Genomic DNA, 21,259 nt, shown 5'->3' with positions numbered 1-21,259 from the left:
TCGCTCAGAGTGTGGTGTGCACCGACTTCCCACAGGAGTGTGTGACCATATTCCAGCTGACATGTCGTTCAGGAGCGTGGTCACTAGTGGCGGCGTTTCAAAATGACAAGGTTTATTTGTCGAAGTTGTGATATGCTCATAGGAAACTGGGACTGACAGCCTGAGGAGGCAGGAAGAAGAGGGCCACACAACAACACACAAGCACGTGCAAACACACACACACACACACACGCTACAAATGTCATCCTTCCCCTGGCTGCAGCGTGCGCCCAGCCATCCTGCTGAAAAGAGCAGACATTTAAAAGTTTGTGACATGTGTCACAGGCGCTGCCATTGAGCCAGTGTCGGTGACAGAGCTGGAATTGACAGGCGCTGAGCCACCGGAGCTGGCTGGAGGACACACCGAGTTTGGTGGGTGTCACCTCCCATCTTCGTCAACGGCGCGTTCATTCGTGAGCTGCCACACTCGAGCGCAAAAACGCATCTTGGGAACGATGCTGCGGCGCCTTGACATTTGCTCGTCTCTAAGCTGGTAACGTAGGCCGTATTTGGGCTGGTAGCTTAATTAAGGTATAAGAGATGCACATTTACCTGCAGGCTGTGGTCTACTTGACCCTGAACAAAGCATTACTGCCACTGGCTGCTGGGAACCTCCTGCTCGAACAAAAATGGCACGCTACTTCATCAGAACAGATCAGTGACATTCTGAATTAGAAGCCCTGCAGGTTTCTTTGCTAGCCTTTGTACGGTTGTATGCTAAGAAAGCTGAGACTCTGTTCCCACAGTTAGGTACAGAAGTATTTGGACAATATATTTTTATCGTATTTTTCGGATTATAAATTGCTCCCGAGTATAAATCGCACTAGCCAAAAAATGCCTAATTAAGAAGGACAAAACATACATAAGTCACATTTTAGGGGGACATTTATTTGATAAAATCCAACACCAAAAACATACATGTCAGAATACATTCTTGTGCAGAATACTTCACAAGAGTTAATTAAGCATGTGACAAATCATCGACCATTTTTCAGGCTTGAGACTGCTACATGATCAAATCCTGGGCATTGAATTGAAATTGACCGATCAGCCGTGGTCATGTTAGTAATTTGTGACGTATGCTAACATTGTCAGCATGCGTGATAATCAACGCCACAAGTATAATATGAACATTTTATATGTATGAGATTTGGAATAAATTATTACCTTCGAGGCAAGTGTCTGGTGTAATGATTTATAGTTCATTTGAAGATAATCTCAGGTGCATGTAAACAATCCCTTTCTGGGGACAAATGATGGAAGAGAGGCACATATTTTTTAAATCGCTTTGACACAATGACAGAACCTTTTGTTCCAAGAGAATTGGGGAATTTGACAAAATGAAGCAAGACTGTATTACAATGAAAGATGTTATTACAACATAGACATTTTTTTTTTTTTAAATTACACTGTTTTGCTGTGTGCCCTGCGACTGGGTGGCAACCAGTCCAGGGGGTCCCACGCCTACCGCCCAAACGAGGCTGGGATAGGCACCAGCAAGCCAACGACCCAAGCGGCCCTAGAAAATGAATGAATGTTTTAATTATTACAATTTAAACAGACAAATCTTTTTTTCCGTTCATTGGAATGTATTAATGTACTCAATAAAGAACATCTTGAGCAATTAAAAATAAAAAGTAACAAATGCCAATCAAACATTTTTTTAACATTTCTTTTTAAAATCGAACTGCCAACATTTTGCAACATTTTAGTGCTTTATATTGTGTGTGTGTGCGTGTGTGTGTTTATGGGTCGGATGTGTCCATGTCAGGTCTCAGGTGTGTGACCGTCACCCCTTTCACCCTTGATTAGTGGCAGCAGTGGATGGGTGATCCATCATGGCTGTCAGGCTAAGACACCCAATAGGTTGGACCTGTTTGTCACTGTGTGTATGTGAAGGCAGTTACAGAAGTCAACAATACTGTCTTAAAACATATTGTTGTTACTAAGGAAAAGCAATTGTTTAAGTGCATAATCATCAGCGGAATGTAAATAAATACACATTTTTCTCTTTCCATGCATTTTTTGCCGGATCTTCAATGTCCCTCTGTACTCCTGGACGTGGTAACACCATCAAAGCTGGTCGTTCTGGATGAATCTGTTGCCTTCAGAATGCTTGCCATAGTAGACGTAGCGGCACTTGGCAAATACGCCTACAAAATGACACAGGTAGTTAGAACATAGTACACCCTTTGCTTTTAGCTATAATGCAGTAATGTACGAAATTACAAAAATAAATCAGTAAAATTTAAAAAAATCATAATATATCTGTAATAATCTCAACAACAAAAACTCAGTAAGCACACATTACTCCTCTCTGTCTTGTTTTTGAACCACAAGATAAACCACAAAAAAAAAAAAAAAACTGCACTATTTTGAAAACAGATACATTTTTAAGTAGATGTACAGTATACTCGGAGTCTACTTAAAAATTTGATTGATGAAATAAAATTGAGTAAACTCAGCACATATATGTTTATCCATCCATCTTTTTTCCATAGATGCTTATCCTCACTCTGGTTGCTGGCGCGCTGCTGCATATCTCAGGAGCCTTTGGGCAGTAGGCAGGGACACCCTAAACAGGTTGCCAGCCAATCATATTTCATAATCATAATTCAGACAGGCATTGCAATGCAATTATTATTGCTTTCAAATTAATCCATTATTTTCCCATTGAGTTTATTATTCATTCCTGAGCTATCATCTTGCCAATGTTTGCCTGTTTTACTGTAGTGACCAGTGTGTGTACTGTATGTATGTGTTGCAATGACAATCACTATCAACTTTTCAACTTCAGGTTTAATATTTCATTCCTCATAGTATTTGATTTACATGGCATTCCAAATAAACAGGCATGTATGTAGAAATTCTTCTACATGGCATCCCAAATAAACAAGCATGTATGTAGAAATTCTTCTAGTCACTGTTTTGAGCATTTATATGAATATTTTTTTTAAATTTGAAATGACGTTTTAGATGAAGAACTCCAGGTCCTTCAGAGTCAGTTTCACAACTACGCGCTATGTAGCTATATAAACACCTTAGCAAAGGCGCACATTGTCTACTCATTTCTTATTCTCATTCACTTTGATTACATTTTGACACTTTTCGCTGCTAGGAAATGAAAATGTCAAGTCCTTAAAGAGGTTGTTTTTCGCAGAACTGCAAAAAAAAAAAAAAAAAAGCAGTATTGTCCGCTAGCTGAGGACACGGTAAATCTTGCACCTTATTTTAATTTTACTTCAAGCCACGGCAAATCTTGGAGCCACTTTTAGGGAAAAAGATATGTTCAGCACAGGCTCGGTTGTTGTCATTAGTCAAAGTTAGGTAGGGTAGGCATCAGTGATTTCTGTCGCACATGCGTACTTGTTATGTGCATATATGTGCAGTTCAGAGTGCCAAGTTCGGAACCTGTTTGCTCCGGCCTTCCTGTGTGGAGTTTGCATTTTCTCCCCGAGCCTGCACAGGTACTCTCCGGGCACTCTGGCTTCCTCCCACATTACAAAAACATGCATGGCATTGGAACACTCTATATTGTCCTTAATTGATTGGGTGTGTGCCCTGCAATTGGCTGACAACCAGTCCAGGAGCACCTACTGCCCAAAGACTGCTGGGACAGGCACCACCTAGCCAACGACCCTCATAAGGACAAACAGCTACAGATAATGGAGTGATTACATATTTATGTGTGTATAGTGATGTTTAGAGGAGATTGTATGAGATTGTCCGTAACATTAATGTTAGGTCATATTACTTTTATCTTCAGTAGTTTGACCTTGAAGATGAAGCCCACAAAAACACAGTCTCCCAAACACACAGCACTTTTGTACGATCAAGGCAGGTGTGTGGCATGTCAAGAGTGCATTTTTTAATGCATTAAACAGACATATAAAACACATTACATCATAACAACCAATGGTGGACTTGCTACTTAACAAGCTGCACATGTTTTATTTCACTTGGTCCCTGCGAAAAGCCTGAACTCCAGTCTTGTGTACCCATGAATAATTACTTCTTTTAAATGACTTCCTTTGGAATACTTCAAGCAATAGAAGAGTACGTTAGCCCAATGTCAATACAGTTGCCATATTGTAAGATTCATGGAAGTCAAGTCGGAAGTCAGTTGAGAGTGGACTATTAAAGATGCAAGTACCGTACTGTACAGTTTAGTAACAATATTTTAAGTTGCTCTGTCCAAAATTTTTTTAAACTAAGTCACCTTTCTTGATTTCATTTGTATTACATGTTTAACCTGTCTGTAACAACAAACGAATGTGCTGTTGTAAAAACAAGTTGATGGCAAAAACGTGTAAATGGTAGAATAGCGCTATATATGTGCAATGTCCATATACCATTAACCATAAATTGATGTAGTCATTCATAATTAAGTGAAAACGTGGCTTACTTCAAACCATGTAATTTGGGTTTTCTTGTATTTACAATATAATTGTTTTTCACTAAGCAAAGTTTTAAATTTTTACCTGAAAACCTAGTTTATTCAATAGAACTTTCAATAGCATATCCAAATCCCCATATAATTGATAAATGCAGCCCTACTTAGATGACAAGCAAACTAGTTGGGTCAAAATCGATTCAATGCCATGAGTCTGAAATGACCAGAATGAATGCGAGCTCCTGAAAATATTGTTTACATATGTAAATACGGTATTTGAATGAAGGGGAATCTGTAACCTTGTGAATTTGCTCCAAGATTTGTAGTCGATCTGTTCACAGGTGATTAGCGAGCCTGTTAGAATGGATGTAGGAAACTGTAAGGTTAGAGCTAACGAGTACTTTGCTGGATTATCACAATACACATACCTTTTTTGTAGTTTACACCATTGTTATCCACACACTCTTCCATTGCCAAATGCTGATTTCCCCAGTGAAATGATTTCTACTGAGGTAGTCCTAAGCGAGGAATTAAACCACACTTCCTCAACTGACTGCTAGATTCCTACATTTTAACCACCCGCCAAGGCTGCAATCACTTAAAATATAATGTGGAACATCACAATCTTAGTGACATGATTTCTACTGAGGTAGTCCTAAATCAGGAATTAAACCACACTTCCTCAATTAACTGCTTAATTCCTACATTTCTACACTCCCGCCAAGACTACAATCACTTAAAATGTAATGTGGAACTTCACAATCTTCTTAGTATTGTGACAACAGATTCAGAGACACGAAAAGGCTAAGATCAGCCTGAAATTGAAACTCTGCCTCATGAATTTTAAATAACTGTCCTTGAAAGTTTGCTCGTAAATGACCTGATTAACATGATAGCTCTGCGAGACCAGGTTGAGACCGAACCCATTTTTACTGCCAAGTGAGGCCTTTCCTTCAAACTTGGTGAGTTCATGTCCTTGTAAGAAGGGTGAGGTTGTCGCCCTTATTTCAGAATCTGCTCCCACACTGAGCCCAAGCTTCAATCACACTTTTACAAAATTGAAAGTTCTCATTATGTGATCCGCCTCCTCACTGCCATTTTATCTTGTAGTTATTTACCAACCCTTTGGTCCTTACTCAGGGTTCTTAAGATGAATTCCCTGAACTTCAGGCTGGTAACTCACACATATAACATTAATTATGGGTGACTTTAATATCCATATAAACTCTCTGTCGAAAGCACTTACTGCAGCATTTGAGCCAATAATTGATACATTTTTACACAGATACTAGAGGCAGCAATGAATAAAAATCATAGTATTTTAGATTTGGTACTAACCCGAGGCTTAGCAACCTCAATTGTTACACTATTAGCGTACGCTAGTGCTTTCAAGTCTTAGCTCATTGTTTGTAATAGCCATAACATTAGTTCATTAACCACTGCTGCGCTGTTGAACTGCTGCCTCTGGGAACTGTTCCTTTTCCGTCTTATATTGGTTCAATTGATAAATATACAAAATCTTTTAAGACAGTTTAAATAAATTACCTTGACCGTGGTACCATTAAGACACCATTAAGACTTAAGACTCGTCCAAAGAGGTGCACACTTCATGGTTTACATTTGACAACTTGAACGCAAGTAGCGATTGACCAAACTTGAGGTCATCTGTCAGGGATGGTGTGATAGCTTGTTGGAATACAAAGAATCTAACCAAATTGATTTTATTTTTACTTAAACTTTAACCGTCCTGGACCTAATCAAACTGCCATGAATCAAAATTGTTTTATTTTGGATGACTTATGATACAATTGATGTGTTTTCACAAAATTAGGAATATGTCAGAGATATTCGTTTTGAGTTATGATAAAAATAGTTTGGACAAAATTGTCAAATGAGATTTTCTTTTTTTTTTTTTCCAAAAGAAATCTCTTTAAAGTCTCTAGTCTGTTTTCGTTTACCAGCAGCATCAGCAAAGTTCAAATTGTAACAGAAATTAATGACAATATGCAATTAGTAGACAGTTTTGGAATCTTATGGTATTTACTATCTGGCGCGTCTCTGGCTGTCTACAACAAATTAACCTGTTGATCAAGATCGTATTAAGCCGTACATTTAGAATGACATTTAGTTGTCAACAGAACATCAGCGAATGATACAAATTCATCATCAGTACTTTTAACAATGACCTACTTTTGATTTAATGCTTTTATTCATGCATTTAAGCAAGTGGTGGTGCAAGTGTGTTCAATGTTTATTTACATGTGAGCATATTCCTCGCACCAGTGGACACAATAACAACTGTAGTTATTTGAGATTTAGTATAACTTTTTGAACTGCCTTATGTTTTGATCACTCCTCAATGTCATCATTCTGCCGACATTAGTTAGTCTGCAACATGGTGTTCACTCCTCAATGTCATCATTCTGCCAACGTTAGTTAGTCTGCACTATGGTAGAGTACCATGACAAATTTCCACTTTAATGCTTGTTTATTTGCAGTGAAATGTAAATCAAATATGAGCTATGAAATGTGAATGTGGGAGGTGCAAAGTAAAATACGGAATTGTAAGTAGACCTCTGTGGGCAGATGATGACAAATTGGCCTGGACAGAAGTCCCAGTTGTTGAGTCCTGAACAGCACATTCAGACCTGCTGCTCAGTGTAAGAAGTGGTTCAATGACATGGGCAGGGTAAACACGCGTTGCTGCCGGAGACAAAAAATGTAACATGTGCCACTAAATTGCCAAATCAGTAGATATAGCTATATATAAATTAAAATGATAGATGTACTGTATATATTAATAAAATAAAGAGGATATAACAAAATATTTTGTTAATAAATGTCCTACTGTATATTTTTTCCTATCAGTAATGACAGTTCCTAACTTACATTTATTAAAATAAAAATAAGATGTAAACAATATGTACATAATGGACACAACTCGTTCTTTTGACAGTTGGAAAATTCATAAAATAAAAATAAAATGTAAACGATACATATTATTCTTCTGTTGTATATTTCATTCATGAAATAAATGGACCACACATGTCCCAAAAGCTTATTCCTGTCTGTCTGTGCGCGTCTATCAAATCCACCGAAATTGTGTTACACCTCCACCTGTACCTTGAAATAGCCCTGCTTTTAGAATTGTCTAAAAATGTGTCTAATTTTGCAGGAGGTGTGGAGTAAGATTGCACAAGAATACGTGTTCTGCATTATCGGGGGCGTGACAAAATCCCAACTAAGACAGGCTGGACCTGTGCCGTCACGAAATTTAGGATGGCCCGCTTTATAAGCATTGAGCAGTCCACACTTTGGTACCAAAATGTCAGATATGCAGGGGGTGCAAAAGTGAACATACACCAGTATCTGGACCGAGTGCACATGCACCAGTCCACCAAATAAGGGCCCCAGGTCTCCTGGTTGGCTTGGAATTGCCTGTAGACCTCCCAAGAGGAGCTGGACGAAGTGGCTAGGGAGAGAGAAGACTGGGCTTCCCTGCTAAAGCAGCTGCCCCCGCGACCTGAGTCCAGATGAACGATAGGTAATGGATGGCTGGCTGATCGCAGTCATTTTAAGCATAAGAGTTTTCAATTCATTTCTGTAGCTTTAATTCCTGCGTTTATCTGTTCACAGGGGCAATAAAGCTAAGTGTTCCATGCAACAAGAGTTTCAAGTGTAGTCAAATTTTCAAATTTTGTGGTTGTGAAAATCATATGCATCATAACGCAATGATGGCCTCACGTGTTTCCTTGCAGGTAACCAAGACTGACAAATGAGGAACAATGGTGTCATTCACCACATTCCTTTTAAAGTTTCCAGTCACTCCATCGTGAAAGATGATTGATCTCCAGCCTTGTCCTCATCAACACCCACACCTGTGTTAATGTGTTTGACACCTGCGTGTCATTGAAACGGCATTAGCTAGTCCTTCAATGGCAGGGCCGACATGCAGTAGAAATGTGCTTTTGGTGATAAAGAGGGACTTTGCGATTAATTGCAGCTGATCACTCAAAACATTCTGGAGTATATGCAAATTGCCATTGTAAAAACTGAAATGGCAGACTGTGAAAATTAATAGTTGTGTCAGTCTCAAAACTTTTGGCCATGACTACAGCATTTTGGCCTTTTGCCTTGCCCTCAATTCTAAAGCAACCTGACACGCAGCGCTCCTCAAAGTGGTCGCGCGCACACATATGTATATTAATATGAAGAGAGCAGATAGATGTGCACACAGAGTCCCTCGCGGCATGATTAGTATTACTCATCTTTTTAAAAAAGTTTAACATAGGCATACACATTTTAAGTAGTTCCAGATCAAGCCGGGTATTTTTTCATCCAAGCGAGTAGGCAGTTTAAAAGAAAACAAACAAAACAAAACAACATTTTGTTTTTTGTATTGGCATCGGCCAATGCTGCACAGCTGGGTATTGGATTTGGCAAAGGTAGCCAAAAAAGTAGTTATCAGAACATATGTGTTCCTTCTGTAAGTTTCTGAACAGCCTGTACCATCAGACGACTAAGATGGCCTGCCTCATCGAGGGCTATCGCATCTCGAGTCAAACGCCGGCCACTTGATGAGGCAGGTGGGCCACGGCTGGGTATCGCCTCTCACAAATTGAGGCAAAGACAAATTGCATTAGTGCTGTCAATGATTCTCTGATAGGAGAACAGATGGATCTTTCACCAGGCATTTAAACATTGACATCAAGTGCACCGCAGGAGGAGGAGGAGGAGGAGGGCGCGGCCCGAGAAGGTAGTGTCGCTTGGGGGCGGAATGAGGGCTGCTCCGACTACAATCACGTAATCCAAAGAGACGCTGTCAAGGGCGGGGAGAAGATGGCGACTAAGTGACAGAAAGCAGAGACAGGACAGAGATACTGGTGCCATATTAGTGCCAAGCATATTCTGATGCCACCCTCAATTCTAAGCCAACCTGACACACAGCGCTCCTCAAAGTGGTCGCGCGCACACACACATATATATATTCATATGAAGTGTGCAGATAGATGTGCTTACACCAGTCCCTCGCGGCAGCAGTGGGTGCTCTTGTCAGGCTGCAGCAGTAGAAGAAGCAGCCCACGGGCCCGAGGACAAGCTCAGTCAATCTAAATCTGGACTTTGTAGTGGAGCAGTGCTCATTTCCCCCCCCTCACAGCCCAGCTACTAGAGGTGAGCCAAACACTCAAGTGTGAAAAGCTGTCACCTTCGATAAAATCCGGGACCAGCTCAATGCCTGCTCCCCCGGTGTGTGAGTGGATATACTATATGCTCATCAGTCTGTATGTGTGTGTGTGTATACGTGTGTGCGGATGACACTGAGGAGGTTCCAAACTCCAGCTGCCACACTTTGCCTGAGGACAAAGGTAACATGGCTGGAGACTGGGCTTGACATCACGGGACTCGGGGGTGTCTTGCTGTGCTCTGATCAGACAGGCACCGGACGGAGGAGCCTTTTATTATTCGCTGTAACACAATCTGTTCCACGGATGCTGAAAAACATGAGGTTTGTTCAGATTGGAAAGAATTGTTCCCATAGGATACACCTTAAAGCTGGCCCACAGTCAAACTGTCACCATCATAACCCCTTGCGCGATATTTAAAATACAGCATCAACGTTCTTATACGAGGACGATCATTGCTGCTGATATTTGGCATTTTGATGAATATCGACATCGGCCTTTCGTTAAAATCTGCTGGGAACATTTCTGTTATTTTGAAATGTTGGAGATTATTGTTTATTGTAGAAAAGTATAGGAAGCTATTTTTGCTGTAATAGCAGAAGCCTAGTAAAGAAAAGACGTTTTGTCCGCAAGGCATTTGATGGTAATTCTTCCAACTTTTATTATGCAGAGGCACGTACAGGCGGCATTGTTCATGTTGCTAAAAAGACATCAAGCCCCTGTTGAGAAGACGCACTCATGATGGAAGCACACTGTTGCATTCACCAAGAGGACAATACCAGATATCGACTTAATAAAGAGGAGTGGCGCTTAAAGAACAACCGCTGGTGCTAAGCGCAGAGCAGCAGAAAGGCCAAACTGCTATTCGACAAACATTAGGCCTTTTGTTACTTGGTTTATCTGTCACTTTAATGGTCGCTCCCGCTGTGTCTTATGGTTTTGCAAAAGTGGATGAACCATCATGGAGTGACTGGGAAGTGAGCCACTGAGGATGGCTTTGGCACTTTGATATCAAGTAGGAGTTCATCAGGTAGAGTCCCAAAGGCGTCACAAGCACTTAAGGACAACTGTAGCATAGTTGTTCTCTTTCTGTCTGCCATCTTTGCTAATAAGCACAAGCTCTCACTGTGTGGGGAACTTGTTGGGATGTTTTTATGTTCTGTTTAATGAAAATGGAGCTGGGATGTAACTAGATATAGAAACACTCCCAACATTACCCATTGCTCTTCTTCCGTTTAGTCCTCCACCATCACACCTCCTAAAATGTTGTTACATCGTTGCTCACGAACTGTCCAAAGTTTTTCCCAACTGACTGGATCTCTTCAGTCCTTCTCAGTCGCTCACGGCCAAGCGGTCAACTTAGCAATGAGATAAGGCTTCAGGGACCTTCAGGTTTGGTTTCTTCATATGTGAAGGTTAACCATGAAAGTCTACAAATATAAGGCCTCAAGTTTGTGTTGATTGAACTCTTCAGTTGTTCTGTAGCTAGCTTCATTTAAAGGGCTTCCATCTCACTTTGCTAGGTGACAACAGTATGTTTAGCAGGACCTCAAACTTTGAACAGCGCCTGACAACCTGCAATTCAAAATTTCAGCAGGATTTCAAAAGTGGCAAAAATAAATGGTCAATAATGACAATTGTAGGTCACCTACCTGAGCAACTGTGATGTCATTTTCAGGTGATAGTAAGCGGCAAAAAAGGGCCACCACTGGAGATGGATTTTAAAAAAAAAGTGTGGATTTTGCAGCTAAATAATATTCCACAAACACAAGATTAATCAAAATGTCATGTATTGACTAGTGCAGTTGCATTGAGCATATCAATTGTTTGACATGACTTCCCCTTTAAATGCTGCTATACTTCTAGATTCACCATTTAGTAGCTCATATTATTCTTTTTAATTGCCTTCAAAATGAATACTATTAGAGTGATACTGTTTGTAACACATTAAAAAAAAGACCATTATTAGAGGACACACACATGCAAACACATGCACGCGCACACAAAATTATGCAGAGATAAGAGAAAGTGAGAGAGGAGGGAGCCAGAGAGGCTTTAATGATTGTTCCCTGCATACAATCAGCTTGACTCTTTTCAAGGGCCATCAATATGTCACAGACAAGACATCCGACGGATGTAGCTTTTAACATCAAGGTTATCTATTCTTGGCATGAATCCACTCACTGTCTCCTTTTCACGTCCTATAACTTATTCCATTCTGCCTGCCTCTCATTTTCTCCTCCATTCTTCCGCCTTTTCAGCAATTTCTATTACTTGATTTCTCCACAAGTCCACCCTGCACTTTGGCCACTTAGCCAACAATTCCATCAGTGCCACCATCCATCAGGAGGAAAAAAAATGCGAGGAAAGAGGGAGGTGGAAAGCCAATTAACAAGGCAATTATACTTTCAGTTCTATCACTAAGGAGTGACAAAATGCTCGTGAGCACATGGGGGAGCTCATGCAAGGGTTTAGAGAAGGGGGGTCCCGAGTTTTCTACAAGAGATTTTGAGCATGTGGTATACACTGCTGTGAGTCACAGCTTTTATTGTGCTTACAATCCATCTCGATCAATACAGAGGCAGTTTGCACCTATCTGCAATTCTGGGTGGGTGAGGTGAGGTTGATAGATTGACCCACCCAATGTCCCATAGTGCAACAGCCATTGGACTGTGATGTAGCTTGTTATGGCACACAAAGAATGTTGCCCCGAAAATATAGGATATGCTTTTCATTTCATGGAAGAGAGACAGGGTAAATCAAATCACCAATGAAAGTCAGTAATCACCTCAAAAATGTAAACAGGAGACTGAAGCAGGACAAGTACACTCCAGATGTGTTAGTCCAATATGAAACACATATGCTTCTCAGTGCTCAAATGTACCACAAATCAACCAATTCACAGTTAGCGTTCTTCCTGTAATAAAGTTAAATTGAGTTTGATTTTTCATGTTGTATGTTAACAGCCATAATGTTCATAATCACGTTTGATTCTGGGTTGATGGGAGTAAGTTCCATTCTAACTTAAGCGGCAGAAAATTATTGTTATCTTATCTTTTCTGGATCAGGGAGGACAATGTAGGTAGCATTGATGGACAAGACAGACACCGCAGTATGTGAAAAAGCTAAAACACCAAATGTATTTTTTGACACATTTTTATCAGAATGTGCAATTAAATGTAATGGATTAGCTCACCATCTGTAGTATGAGTCTGTCAAGACCCGTCCCACGACCCAACGGCAGAGGGAAGCTACCCACTTTTCCACCGGGTGAGTCCCAATGTACAGGCAAAAAGTATACCCTCTCCTTGCTGTGCGCCTCTCACCGTGGACAAGTCCAGAGAAGAAGAGAGTCCAAACCCTCTCCAGATGACTGATACCACAACCCAAGCTATGTGTGGAGACGAGTGCAACTTTGTGAAGAAAAGTGACATCAAACCTGCTTGCAATTATTTTTTTTAGTCCATTAAACACAAATGGCTGTCGTCATGATGCATGTCCCAAGCTTGGGCCTTCTCCTCAATGCTTCTCTTCCCGACTGTTTACTGCGGCCAAACAACTGCAGCCGCTGCATGTTCTCAACTTCAGCGTATTGATTAAACTTTTAAATAGCTGCCATATAACCCTGGGACATCAGGGAGATTAATTTGCGTCAATGTTCATCTGTAATTCATTAGCCATTTATACTCGCCACATCCACACAGGCTATCTGGGAAATGTGGGCCATTTTTCACCCAGCAGAAGCCAGTGAGACGGCGGAAAAGAAAGGAAGGCAGGAAAGAGAGGGCTTGGCAACAATAGAGGCAAAAATGCATACATGTGACTTGCACAGCGTCATTCAAACGTTCAGAGCTGATGCAAATTAATTTTAGTCCAGATCAGGTTGCTGCAGCTGATCAGAGATGATTATTCTTTACTGTGAATCAGTAAAGCTATTTGAACACTATTTCTGATCAATATTGAGTAAAAGTGGTCGGATATTTTTTCAACTTTCTTTCTGAAGTACAATCTCCCTCTCACCAAAGCAGAAAAATAATACAAGCACAACAGAATAGATTCCATCTGCTAATTATGTCAAGAGTATAGGTGTACTTTATGTTTTACTCACATAAATACCAGGTACTTAACGTTTCTTTAATGAAAAACTGTCTTCCTCAATGTCCTTCTCAGTGTCACCCCCACATTAGCAGCACACCGTCTCCATCTGCATACAGCAGGCCTGCGTCCTCGAATAGTTTTATAAATCCATCAAGTTATGGTTTGTGCGGTTCGTTTGGGATCCCGTTTAATTACTCCAAGGAAGTTAGAGGTAAATTTTCTGTCAACTGTACTGTAGTGCAAAATGCTTGCACTCACCAAAACGGCTGTCCCCCAAAACATTTATTTTCAAGGCAAAATACAGTCTTCTTTCTTTCCTCTAGAAGACTTCAATTACTCGATTGACGTTTTCCTCTCCTTCAGCCATCGTGGTTTAAAAAAGCGAGTAGATATATTTTTCATTTGATTTTGATAAAGGGTTGTTTCGTACACCGTTTAAGCAAATCAACCATGCTTAACCGTGTAGCTTTCTCCAGGTACTCCAATTTCCTCGCACATTCCAAAAGACAAACATGCAGGTAGGCATTTTGGACAGTCTAAGTTGCCTCTAGGTATGTTTGCAAGTGTGAATGATTGTTTGTCTTGTTTGTGTGTGTGCTCTGCGACTGACTGGGAGTTCATGGTGCACCCTGCCCACTGCGCGAAAACATCAGGGATAGGCTCTAGCACGCCGTGACCCTCCCGAGGTTAAGCGGTTATGAAAATGGATGTTTTAATGTCGAGAAACTATAACCTGTAAAGTCATAAATAAATGTCACAAATGCCAGCGAATGCAGCCGATGCCATGCCAAATTGGTGGCTGTTGTGTACTTCCGTGACAAATGAGAGGGATAAGTCATAGATAGCTTGTTATGGTTTCTGTTCATATTTATTTGTCGAAGTGTACACTGCACTGTGTACGGTATCTGAAACCACTATTTGAGGAAATATGTATAACGTCATTATTAGGTTTTATGATATGGTTCTCAATTGATAGTGTAGGTGAACCTCAAGAGTGTACAAGCAATAAAAATGTCAATTCTAAATGATTTTCATGCAATGTAACATGGAAACAGGTATTATTTTAACAATATAACATGACATTCCATCATCCTCATTTGAAAAAATAAAGAGAAGATCTCATTATTCGCTGATGGCTGAATTACAGTTACAGGCAGATAAACGCCTATCAGACGCTGTACTTCCAACCCGTAAAGACGAGAAAGGAAATTGAATTCCGGGGCACATAAATTTTGACTGAAGTATGATATCACTGTTGTGTGTCAGTGGGTGTGTGAGTAGAGGTGGAAGGAGGTTATAATGAAAAAAATGGTGAAATTAATTTTACTGACATTTATTCCGCATGGAGCCAAGAGAGAACAGTGGTTACGGTCGCTCTGGAGTGCGAAGATAAGACAGGGGTGCTTTCACGAGATTATGAAGTTTCCTTGGAGCGTCTTTCACGAGGCATCCGCTGTCATCGAGCGACTCTCACAGAAAACAATTACAAAAATCTCCTGTCAGCGCCACAATGACAAGACGATTACTTAGCGTGCCAGTCAGTTAACGACATTGTCTACCCTTAAGGGCGCGTGGAGCTACTAATGATGCCACTAATCACCCGTGCTCATTTTCTCCGTCAACATATGAATCCCACACCAGCTCCGTGGACAGCGTGTTGCTGATTGATTGTGTTCTTCATTAGGCCCGGGATTTCTAATTAAAAGAAATGCAACAGATAAGTGTTTCAAACCTCTGACCAGGACGGTTGGAGTAAAAAGTGAAAACAGCAATTAGCAGCGCTGGGTAATGTCGCCGTTAATATGAACTGCTGGTGAGTCACTCCATGAAGGTTTAATCACTGGGACAGGATTCAATAACAAAAGAGCGTAATATTAATCACTAGAGAGTGATAACTTCACTGTTCATCTCTTTGACATTGGAGGAAGGGATGAATTAATGATGCTCTCCATCTGAACACATTAAATAATAATTATCAGGCAAAACAGCATGAAAGGGACTGCGTAATGAACCTCATTGTCAGGTCAATTACAACCACATAAAAGTGTTCAAAACTAAGGTAGCTTGTAAGTCCGTGGCCGCGGCGCAAGGACACAAATGGCCTCGGCCGAGGGGATTCGCCCGCAAACTAAACACTCAGAGTCCACTGAAAATGCATCCTGTCAAACATGCCTACCGTAAGATGTCGGCAGTGGGGCGTTCGGCGTGCGACGCATGTCAAATTGACTCGCGTAAAAAGACAAATGACATGACAATGACTGTTTTGTTGGCTCCCGAACAATGTCAGTCGCTAAGTGCCACGTTAACTAAACCGCACACACAATGATGGACTTCACGCGTCATTGGACAAAATAGCACCTCACCACCTGTCACCGCCAATTTCCATCAAGTCAAAAATGGTGGGCAAAATTTAGTGCGCCGCGGTTTTTGTAAGGCATCATATCTTGCGCCACAAGCACTTTCCTCAGTGTTTGTGAAAAACTATTTTCTTCACCTGCTGCATGATAAAAACACAAGACCGTCAAGAACTTCATATGGTCCGTGGTCTGAAAGAGTGTGAATTTAAAAGCGTGCTTGCCTATGTTGGTATATATGTGCCCTGTGATTGGCTGGTGGGCGGTCTAGGGTCTATCCCACCTCTTTCCTGAGGTCATAAACCGTGGAGAAAATGGATGCATGAGATGGATTTTTCAAATAAATGTAGCAGTCTGTTAAAAAACATAATAATAATAATGTTTTTAAATGTCAATTAAATGTAAGAAATTAACACACTTTGCTATGTTTTTCTTCTCAATGTATATCATCACATCATGGCTTCTTGGGGGCAAGAGAAACAGGCATAAAGACACAAATGAATGGTTTTATGATTAGCCATCGTAATCTTAGTACTTTTTCACAAAGGATAAAGTGGAGCGTACGCGCTAGTGAGGACTCTTCTCGTCTTTCTACGGGTGTTGCTCAGTTGGCTGTATTCAAATGTTGCCTACAGAGTTTTATAACACCATTGGTTCAAGTGTCTAATCTGCAGTGTTTGCTAGCATTGAGCTAAACACACTCCCATAAGGGAAACACTCTTCGGACTGTGCATTGGCAGCAATTCCCACATTTAATGCAGCCTTGTTCTACAAAGTAATGTCTTGCTCATCATTCGCCAACCTCACAGGCTACACCTGACTGCTTTCAATGCGCAGGGATGGCCGTCCTGCTTCACACTGTCTGCCTTCCCTGCGGCCATTATCAACTTCTTACTCTACATCTTGATCTTCGTAACAGTCTGGAACCACGCAGGCACCCATTATTAGCATCATTTCAGAGTAGACCCTGACGCCTATGAGGCAGCTTCTACCGAGGGCTTACACTCCCTGCCTGCCTGACCGGGTGCCAGGCCAGCTGGACAGTGATTACACTTGACGCGGTGGGGAGAAGGGCAACAAAAATCGGAGATGGCAGCACGAGGCAGAGCAAGAGGAGGGCGGGTATGTTAGCCAGGGCCCTCGTGGCGTACGGCGCGTGCCCATCAACACGGGTGAGCGTTAGCCGAGAGCCACTTGTCACAATGATGGAAGGGCAGGATCACTCACGTCAAGGCTTCATCTGACTGGAAAATATCAATCTCTGAGGCCTAATCTGAGAGGACACACTCAAATATCCTTTAACGTTTGCTGTCCCAGTGCACCTCTGCGCGTGTTTCCAGCCTCCATCTCCCCTCACAGCTGTATTTGTGTCCAAGTGCCATTGTTTGCTCCCACTTGTTTTCACATGCCATTACCTCTATGTCTCTGGGCGCTGACAGTCAAATTATGATGGGCTAAATGTTGTTTTTTGGTTTTTGCAATTCCTACAAACGTGGAGCATATAACATAGGACAAGAAATACTTATGACATGGTCACATGATCTGTGATATTTAACTGGTGCTTGTGTATATCCAGCACATGGTGTGTGAGTGAGGATGAATGCTGTAGCCCCATTCCAAAATGGATTTGATTTTTGTTTTTCTGTAGTATTACACTGTTCATGACAGTGAAAAAATATAAGCTTAGTTATTTTATTAACATTTATCTTTAGCATGATCATGCCTAATCATATGAGTGTATACCTATCAAATAAGACTCTTTAGAAATGGATTACTTAACTGAATTTGTCCATACACTTATGTATAATGTAAGTGCACTGTTATTCATTATTGTTTTATAACTACACATATCTATACATGATGGAGCATTATGTGTAAAGTTTTCAATAATATATGATTGTAACATGTAAAATGTGTAAAGAGAGAAGAGCCATACATACAACACTATGTATTTTTACAACACCATGCATTTTAAATATGCTATTTATAGTGTGATAAATTTATGATGCTTGAATTATTTTTAGTGTTTGTACCTGAAACTACATCAGTCTTTTTGAAAATGCAATATCCAAGATTTCACTCGTAAACCGGGGCATTGTATTGCTGGAGAAAGTATAGATAGAAGCCTTGCCCACAATGTCAGATGGAAGAATAGAACTAAGAATTGTCCATGGCTGCCTTGCCAAACATGTTCGCTTAAGACAGATGGCTCCATGGCATCTCTTTGACTATTAATTGATAAAGCATATCCAGTGTTCACATGAAGAGATGAAGCTATGAGGCCATGATTAACTGCTGATCCGTCTCACCTCATAAGAAATGATTTTCTGCCCACCGCTCTCACCCCCACACATGGCACTCTCCGGAGTGTCCTCAGCCTTTCTTGCGCGTCCTCTGACAGGCGGAATAATAATGCTCATATATCACTGCCCCCGAAAAGTCCAATAACCTAAATCTTCACTCGCTGCACACCCCGGGACTCAATTACTTTATTGACATGTAATCTTCATAAGGGGAGAAATATTGAGCATGTAAGGTCAGCTGGTTATGAAGACATATTATCATATTATCTGCATGAGGGTTGTAGGGGCTCAGACCTGACAAAGCTAATTATAATGGTACATGTTTCAGAGCTCAGAGCGTATTATCCGCTTGACTGCTCAGTTGAGTCACAGCTGAGGTATGGCCGAGACGGGGATGAGATTTCAGGACTAATAGGGCCAGGATGTCTTCTCGGGGCACGCGAATTAATGAAGCCAAATATTATCGACTACACATCACAGCATTAAGATCGGCGATTTGTCAGGCGTACCTTGTCATAAGCGAGTAGATTCTTGAATATAACCAGACAGGCTGTTAAAGAGTTTGTCCAAAGAAGCGACCAATCAGTGTTGGGCAAGTTACTTCAGACCTGTAATGCATTATTTATTGCAAGTTACTTCAAACCTATAATGCATTATTTATTACTTATTACGATCATTTCAAGTAATTAGTTACATTACAGTATTACTGTATTTGCAATGTAATGCATTACACTACTATTGCATTACTTTTGTATTACTTTCACCGACATAACTAGAAATATGGATTTGCCATTCGAAATGTAGCTCATTATGCTCATTACACATTCAGTGTAAGGTTGTCTTGAGCCTAAAACCAGTACAAATCATTTAATCTTCATTTTATTGTAAACCTTTAAAGACAAGACACAAAACCTTCTGTTTTGTATTTGAATCCTCACAGCATAGTGATGCATTGTTTATGCTTTAGGCAAAGCAGTTGGGCATTTCACTATTTCAATGTTAATGTTCAAATTCAAGATCAGTTGGCTAGGTTAGGTTAGGTTTCAAAAATAGATGGTTTTGTGGGGGTACGGTTAGCAGCTATTCTACATCATTGTTATTGTGTTTAATGTACTGTGTAACATTTTTGTATGCTTCGTTTTGATACACATTGACAAGAACTGACAGAGCTAGAGTATTATTAATAGCAATTGTACATTGAAAACTAGTGTTAGTTTACCTTGTCATTATTGCTAGTTATGACAGGGATCTTGCTGACAAGGTTTTGAAATGCTGGCGAAACATTTCAAACATTGGACTTTCTTTGTAAGAATGTTGATGTATGATAATATGCCCAAAATTAGTTTGTTTGTTGATCCTACAACTTGTAACTATAATAACATGCTAGCTAATATGAGTTCTTATCTTCATCATGTTATATTGATGCCCTGTATGTCTTTAGCTCATTTGCATTTTCGTTTGTGCCAGGTATTTGACTTGAAATTAGTAGCATGTTTTCTACTTACAACATATTCACCACAACTTCTTGAGGTCAAAGTGGCATCCGAGCGAGAGAACGATACCCTTGTCTGCTTTGTTTTATCCACACTCTAAATCCTCTGCGTGTTTTCGTTTCTCTAACTTTACATTACTATGGCACCACTCTAAATGTTTTATCGAATTACTGCTGTTATTTGGTGAAGTGGACAGCTCTTTTAAGTGTCCCGCTGAAAGTGCGCCTATTATACTATTTTTGTATTTATCTCTGACGAACTGAAAGTAATGGACATATGTTCATCTTGTGTACAGGTTGTCCATATTCAAACTGTTGTTGTCTGCTGCTTCACTCATCCAGGAAGTAAACATTTTTGCCACAGACTTTTCTCCTCCGATCTTGCGGTGTTTTGGGCGAATTTGCATTACTTTACTTTCATTTGTAATGAGTACAATATTACAATTTTTTGTGTGTAACATTACATTAATCGTCATTTGTAAGGAGTATAATACAGTGATCCCTCCTACTTCGGGGTCTCAGATATCGCGGTCTCAGTACTTTGGGGGTTTTTCCAGGAAAAATTAAAAATATTTCAAAATAAAAAATAATTTAAAAAATGCGCAAAAATGGAAAAAAAGTGAAAAAAGCAAAAAAGTACATTATACAGTACTGTATTCATCAAATAACTAAGTAATTTTAGTTAATAAATATGTTAAGAATTCTTCAAGCGTTAGAGTTCGTGACGTTTATCTTATATTGAAATGCGTGCTTTTAATTTGTTGGGTAGCTTTGCATTTCCGTTTCCTGTTTTACGTTCTCTGCGTCACTCGGCTCGTTACGGTGATGTAGTGAATGACAACGTAAGCTCATATTTATAGTTTATTATCATTCATGTTGAATGATAATGCACGCTACTGCCTATGTTTAGTAAGCGATGAGTGTTTATTCTGTTAATGTGTTCGTTTGTGTAGACGTTGCACTTTATAGTTAGTAGTTGTTGCTAACCCGCTAATGTCGGCTAAAAATACAGTAAATTCATAGATTAAAGTTCGGCAAGTGTTTATGTTAGTTGACTGCCTTTAACGTTGTTGTTGATTTATTATTCAACAGATAACATGATACACCATACATGAGCCAAAATAAATGTGAAGTTCAACGTGATGACTTGCGTACTCTTTCACCGGAGTCTTGGTGCAGATAACCAGTCCTGAGAACAAATTCTCAACAAACTAAGTAATAGTAGTTATTTAATGAATATACAATAATGTTAATAAGGATAATGTAATGTTAAATAATAGGAGAAAGGAAATAAAATATGCAAAATATACTAAAAAATAAGGATTGTTTATGGCGTACATAGAAATCTAGGAACTGATACCCTACTTCGCGGGTTTCAGACTTCCCGGGGGATTGAC

At 40.2% G+C, this 21,259-nt stretch overlaps 1 protein-coding gene across 1 annotated transcript in view; it reads right to left on the bottom strand.

Annotated features, from left to right (window-relative positions):
• Positions 1-906: 906 nt before the first annotated feature.
• The window catches only part of lrmda (leucine rich melanocyte differentiation associated), a 314,493-nt gene continuing 294,140 nt past the window's right edge, over positions 907-21,259 (bottom strand). Inside the window, exon 7 of the mRNA XM_088420645.1 lies at positions 907-2,192. Coding sequence (XP_088276771.1) covers positions 2,113-2,192 — 80 coding nt within the window. The 3' untranslated portion in view covers positions 907-2,112. The remainder of the gene's footprint in view (positions 2,193-21,259) is intronic.

Source organism: Hippichthys cyanospilos, chromosome 8 (genome assembly GCF_059441005.1).
Source record: "Hippichthys cyanospilos isolate Australia breed blue-spotted pipefish chromosome 8, RoL_Hcya_1.0, whole genome shotgun sequence".
Lineage (NCBI taxonomy): Eukaryota > Metazoa > Chordata > Actinopteri > Syngnathiformes > Syngnathidae > Hippichthys > Hippichthys cyanospilos.
The sequence above is the reverse complement of the archived record's forward strand: the minus strand, read 5'-3'. Positions and strand labels throughout refer to the sequence as shown.